We start from the raw sequence: 5962 nt of genomic DNA on the forward strand, positions 1-5962 counted from the left end.
GCTGCAGTTTCTCGTTTCTTAATGTTCTGCAGCTGTTTCTGCTAAATCCAGCATGTAAAGTTGATTCCTTTAGTTTTATGATAAAACTTGTTTTTCTTCTTTTCTTCTACAATAACAACAAACTACAATTCTTCCAATGATGGAAGAAAAAATCTTTAATCTCCATCATCCAAACAGTGGGTAGAGTGAGATGAGTACCAACGACAGCCACAATATTCTTTTTATGCTCTGAAATCATTTCAGGGTGCGTTCACACTGCAGCCTGAAGTGACCCAATTCCGATTTTTTGGCAATTCAGATTTTTTTGACGGGGCCGTTCACACTGCAGGTAAATGCGACCTGTATGCGTTCTGCAGTGTGAACAGGCAAGTAACCTGAAAGTGTCCCGCATGCACACTAGAGGGCGGAATAGTGTCAGCGTTCTCAGTGTTTTGCCAACTGCCATAAAAAGAAGAAGTGCTCAGTGTTTGCGGAAGTAAACATGGAGGCTAACGGTGGAGCTTAGCTTACACATTTGAAGTTGTTGTCCGGCCAGAGCAGCATATTAACAACTTAATCCTCATATTGTCCGTTATGGTTGTTGTTTCTTCCCGCTTGTTGATTAATCGTAAGTCAACCGATATATCGATCATATATGATCAATCAACTTTACAATCGATCATTTACATCTACTTTTCTGTAAAAAAGAAAATTAATTTTAAAAATATCTTATTTGAACATTTTGGTAGCTGATTAATATTGGTTGTTAGAAAAATGTAATCACCAGATCAGATCAGCTTTTCATATGTTGATGTCAGAAACATATTTAAGCTGCGGATTGCAACAAATTATCGACTATTTGTATATTGCATTTCAGGTAATATAGTGTTTTTTCTTATTTAGAAAATTAATTAAACTACTTGCATTTATTTCATCCATTTCTAATACTGCACAAAGTAAACTTAAGTGGTAGCATGAAAAATCTGCAGATGTGCTTTTTATATATAAGAAATTCTGTTAGAATGTTTAATTTAATTAAAATGAATTAAGTAATCTTATTTGCATATTTTAATGTATTTCTAATGTATACAAAAGCTTAAGTGGTTAAATTATTAATCTGATTAATCATCCAATTAATCATCAGAATAATCGATTTTGGTGTTGAATTTGCTGGAAAACCTGCTTTGTTATTAATGTTTTCAACTTGTGACTCAATTTTTGTCCGTCGAATGAAAAATGAGTTTAGAAACCGTTTTATAATCCTCCACAGATTAATAAAGAACAACAGTTGCTTCTCTAATTAAGATAATTGCTGCTCCAAAATAGCAAATCTCTGATTTACTGATTTAAATAAATCTGTGCTTATACGTTAAAATCAAAGTTTTTTTGTTTGTTTTTTATCATTTCTGTTTATTTATTTGATAAATCTCGGAGCTCATGGGGATGATTTGTCTGTTTTATGATCGAAAAATCCTCGCTGTAGTTTTCCTTACTGCATAGTTTTCCCTCCCGGACCAGAACCAGAACCAGAACCTCTCTGGTTCCGAAGCTGCTCGTCTCTGCTGCGGGACGTTTCTCTCAAACTGGGACCCAATCGCTGGATGTTGCGTCCTTTCAGCTCCTCCTCGACCCAAACGGCGTTAAGTCGAACAGAAACGCAAAGAGCGAGGCAGGAAATGATGCTGGCTGCTTTTCAAAATAAAATCTTAATCAGACATTATCAGGAATTCTTATTTAAAACGAGAATTAACAAACTGTCAATCAATCTCTGGTTAAAGATACTTAAAGTACAACTTTTCAACTATAAAAGCCATAAAGTCTTTAGATGGCCCAATTTATTCACTAATGAAATATATATCACTTATTTAGTCATATGTTGTTCATGGAGATGTATGTATTTGTATTATTTATTAATTTATTTACTTATTACTTAATTGTTTGCATGTTTAAATTTAGTTCAATCATTTCTTGTGGCACCAATGTACAGCAAAAACCTTTTTTTGCTGTTGAATTTTTCATTTTTTATCATATTTCTATGTTTTTTGTACATAGTCATACTTTGTTTCAAATATGGTTGTTTTAAAGTATTTTAGAAAGTTTAGATTGAAATTGACTTTTATTAGCTTTATGTTATCATATAATTTCTGTCCTAATTTATTTTTTTATCTTAAAAAATCTTATAATTATATTCCCTTATCAAAAATATAAAAACATGATAGTAATGTTGTTGTTGACTTCCTGAAAGCCGAGTGTCAGAGCAGGAGCTTCTTAAAGAGACAGAGGCCCAATTTCAAGGCATTAAATTACAAAGTCAAATTTCTTCCAAGTCACAGCATTTTCATAGCAACTAATGGTTACATAGCTACATGGTGGTGCTATGAAATGGTACGATATGCCTGAAATAGATAATGCTGCCCCTATTAAAAACAGTAATAGTAAATAAAATTATTTGCAGCTTATACACAATTAAAAAGAATAATAAACACAATATATAACTAAATGAAAATTCTAGAAAACCACATTTTGCATGTTAAAAAGTCCCCATAAGAATACAAAAATAGAAAAAGATCCAGTTTTGTTTTTCATGTTTCTTTATGCCACATTTTTCATTTTTTATTTTCTTTCCAAAATTGCACATTAAATTTCTGTAATCCCTATTGTTCTAAATTGGGCCATAAAGTTTATTAAAAAGAAAAACTATTGAAGCTGAAAAATCGATCTGAAACATAAAAAAAAAAAACTTTTTTTAAACTATTGTTCAAAAAGTAGCTCAACATTTTATTTTAAGTTTCAAAACGTTTTTATCAGCTTCATATTTTTTATGTTTAAAAATATATTTTCAGTATCAAAACTTTTTTTCCAGCATAATTTTTATTTCTTTGAACTAACTAATTCGTCCTAGTTTAGCTCCATATAATCGTATTTGGTTTAAACGACACGTTTCAGTTGCGCGCATTTATTTTGAAAGCGCGCACCGGAAGCTCATTGTGCGGCTCCCCGCAGCTTCACAGCTGTCCCATGTAGCTCATGCCTGGAAAGCATCAGTGAGTTCAGTTTGCCCGGTGCGCACAGAGGACTCTGCGGGGTCACGGAGCTGCAGCGTCCCGCGGACCGAACCCGAACCTGCTTGCCCTGCGACCGGCACCAGAGCCTGAGGAAGACCCGTCCCGACCGCCGCGGACTCAAATGAACAGACCGCATCCATCTGAGGAGCAGATTCCAGCGCTGGTTCCGAGATGAAAGCGGTCGGCAGGCAGGTCGGGGTGTCCTCCGAGACGCCGAACGGAGACACGAAGCGGAGGCCGAGTTACCCCGGAGAGCTGCGGGCCAAGCACGCCAACATGTCGGCCAAGATCTGGGTGAAAGTGGCCATGGCCATCGCTTACTTCTTCAGCGTGTCCGTGGCCGCCTTCATCCTGGCCATCTACTACGCGTTCTTCTGGAAATCTAACTCTCTGTCCGGGAACAGCACCAATACGTCGAACAGCACCGATGCGTCGAACAGCACCGCCTCGGTGCAGAACCGTACCGAGTGCGTGTCGAGTTCCGGATGACTGCGCGGGACGCGGTAGACAGGTGAACGCACACACCTGACAAGCGGCTGCGGGGTGATGGAGAGGATTCTGCATGGATGGAGGAGCTTGTCCGTTTTTAATCCCCGAACCCTCTAGGTCTCACTCTGCCCGTCAAACAGACACAGAAATGTCGTTTTTGGACTTTTAGGAGTCCGGTTGCTGCCCTTTTGTCAACCTTTAAGCCAGGGCCGGATTCAGTTTGTCCGAACCTCTGGGCGCAGAGGCGTCCAAAAGGCCCCAGAAGTCCCTCCGGATGCAGAACGAAGAGATCCTTCTCAAAACACCTGATTCGGTTTGATTAGGGAACAAAAATACAACATTTTCAGCTGCTGAGGTCACTGTGTCAAACAATCCAAACTAATTAAAAACAGTTCCTCTCCTCGCCTGTGGCGGCGTTGGAGGAAACGACACGAAGAAGACATTGAGCCGAGCTTCCTTCTTCACAAAAATATAGACAAAAATGAAGTAGCATCAGATTTTTTAATTTCTCTTTTGTTTTTGGTTTTAAAAAAACCCACAAGCCCCTTTTCCCACTGGCACGAGATCAATACGTTTGGTTTGATTGTATTTACCCAGAATGCCCTGCGTTGTAGTCCGCTTCCTGCTTTTTGGAGTGGTTTCCATCTCAGATGTGTTTTCCCACCTGATAGGTAACCAAAGTTGAAACACTGAGTCAAACCATCCGAACTAATTGAAAGACCTGTTCCCTTTCTCACCTGTGGGGGCGCTGTACCAAGATCCCCTGAAGGAAACGACACAAAAACCTCTGAAGAAGACAATGAGCGCAACTTCCATCTCTGCAAAAATGTAAACAAAAATGGAGTAGCATCAGATTTTAAGATTTCTCTTTTGTTTTTGGCTAAAGACCATCCTAGCGCTAGACTCATTCATTTGTTTTGGTTGGATTTACCCAGAATGCCCTGCTTTGTAGTCCGCTTCCTGCTTTTTGGAGCGGTCTGCATCTCGGATTTGTTTTTCCCACCTGATATTGAACCAAATTTGCAACATTTGTTATATTTTTAGCTGGTGCGGTTCTCTTTCACACCTCACTGTTCCCCTCCTCGCCTCTGGGGGCGCTGCAACAATAACCACTGAAGGAAACGACACAAAATCGTCTGAAGACGACACTGAAACCAACTTCCTTCTCCGCAAAAAATGTAAACAAAACTGTCAGATTTTAGGATTGTAAGATTTCTCTTTTGTCTTTAGTAAAACAAACAAACAAAAAAAAACTATAAGCCATTTTTCCTGCTAGCGCTAATTAGCAGGTTTGTTTTGGTTGTATTTACCCAGAATGCCCTGCGCAGAAGTCCACTTCCTGCTTTTGGAGCAGTTTACGGTCCGCTTGGCATACATATATGCATTCAAACCACACCAGAGTTCACTTCAACCGATCCAAGACCGAGGTTTGTAGGCGGACCAGAGTTCAATTATTTTGGTTCAGTTATGCATTCACAACTGATTAACTGTTTCTAGAACCAAAGTTTTTAGAAAAGCAGACCGGAGTTGGATTAAAGTGGGTTAAGCAGGGCTGGTGAGAAGTCATCCTTTACCCCAAAAGGATTGACACTTAGCTGTCAAGCCAACAATGCAAACCGACAAAGGCTTTAATTAGTCAAGCTAAGTGGGTCCCATTGTGAAGTCAAAACTGAAATCCACATGGGTCCCATAAAACTTGTGATGGCTGAGATTAACTACACTGGAAAAAAAACACTTGGGCTCCAACTTAAAAAAAAAGAGTTCATTTGTTACATGTAATCAAATTAAGTTGGTCAAACTTACTTTATTTATGTTTGTTTAACATGACAACTTAATAAACTTAATATAGTTACTTGGATAAACTTAATTTTTAAAGTTGGATCACTTGTTCTCTTTTTCAGTGCAGAATGTTTTAAAAACTTGCTACTTTTTAAAATCTTTGTTGGACAGAAAATGACTCTTAATGCCACATCATTTCCACTCCTTATGCTTACAAATAGGTAGCAAAGTAGCATCAACATTATCTGGAGAGAAAAACCCTTGAAAAATAAAAACAATCAAGTTTTTCAGCGTTTTTCTTCTGAAATATCTAAATATTCACATTCTCTGCAGCAGAATTGATTCCCTGCATGAACCACAAAGCGTCTTGACTGCTGCTCCTGTTATCCTTGTAGAAGTTTTTTAAAAGCAAGCATTGTTGCTGCTGAGTAATCCACCCATGCTTTAACTCAGGGGTGTCCAAAATGTGGCCCGGGGGCCATTTGTGGCCTTTGGAACAATTCTGTGTGGCCCCTCACTGTTCAACAATGCTACAAATTTGCTGCTCTAGTGGTAATTAAAAAAAAACATTTTTAGGGAATTTAATTCTGTTATAATGGAAAGTGTTAAATTTAATTTCATAGTAAGTACCTACAAATTTTTACTTGTGG

The 5962-nt window shown here is 38.2% G+C and overlaps 1 protein-coding gene across 1 annotated transcript; it reads left to right on the top strand.

Moving 5' to 3' along the window:
* The first annotated feature begins 2872 nt into the window (after positions 1 to 2872).
* On the top strand, positions 2873 to 4161 carry LOC107836285 (putative transmembrane protein INAFM2). Its single transcript, XM_016671633.1, has 2 exons — positions 2873 to 3454; positions 3494 to 4161. Exons 1-2 carry the CDS (start codon positions 3216 to 3218, stop codon positions 3531 to 3533), a joined length of 279 nt encoding a protein of 92 aa, XP_016527119.1. The 5' UTR covers positions 2873 to 3215; the 3' UTR covers positions 3534 to 4161.
* The last annotated feature ends 1801 nt before the right edge of the window (positions 4162 to 5962 follow it).

The sequence above is a fragment of the Poecilia formosa genome, unplaced genomic scaffold (genome assembly GCF_000485575.1).
Source record: "Poecilia formosa unplaced genomic scaffold, Poecilia_formosa-5.1.2 Scaffold48, whole genome shotgun sequence".
NCBI classification, from domain to species: domain Eukaryota; kingdom Metazoa; phylum Chordata; class Actinopteri; order Cyprinodontiformes; family Poeciliidae; genus Poecilia; species Poecilia formosa.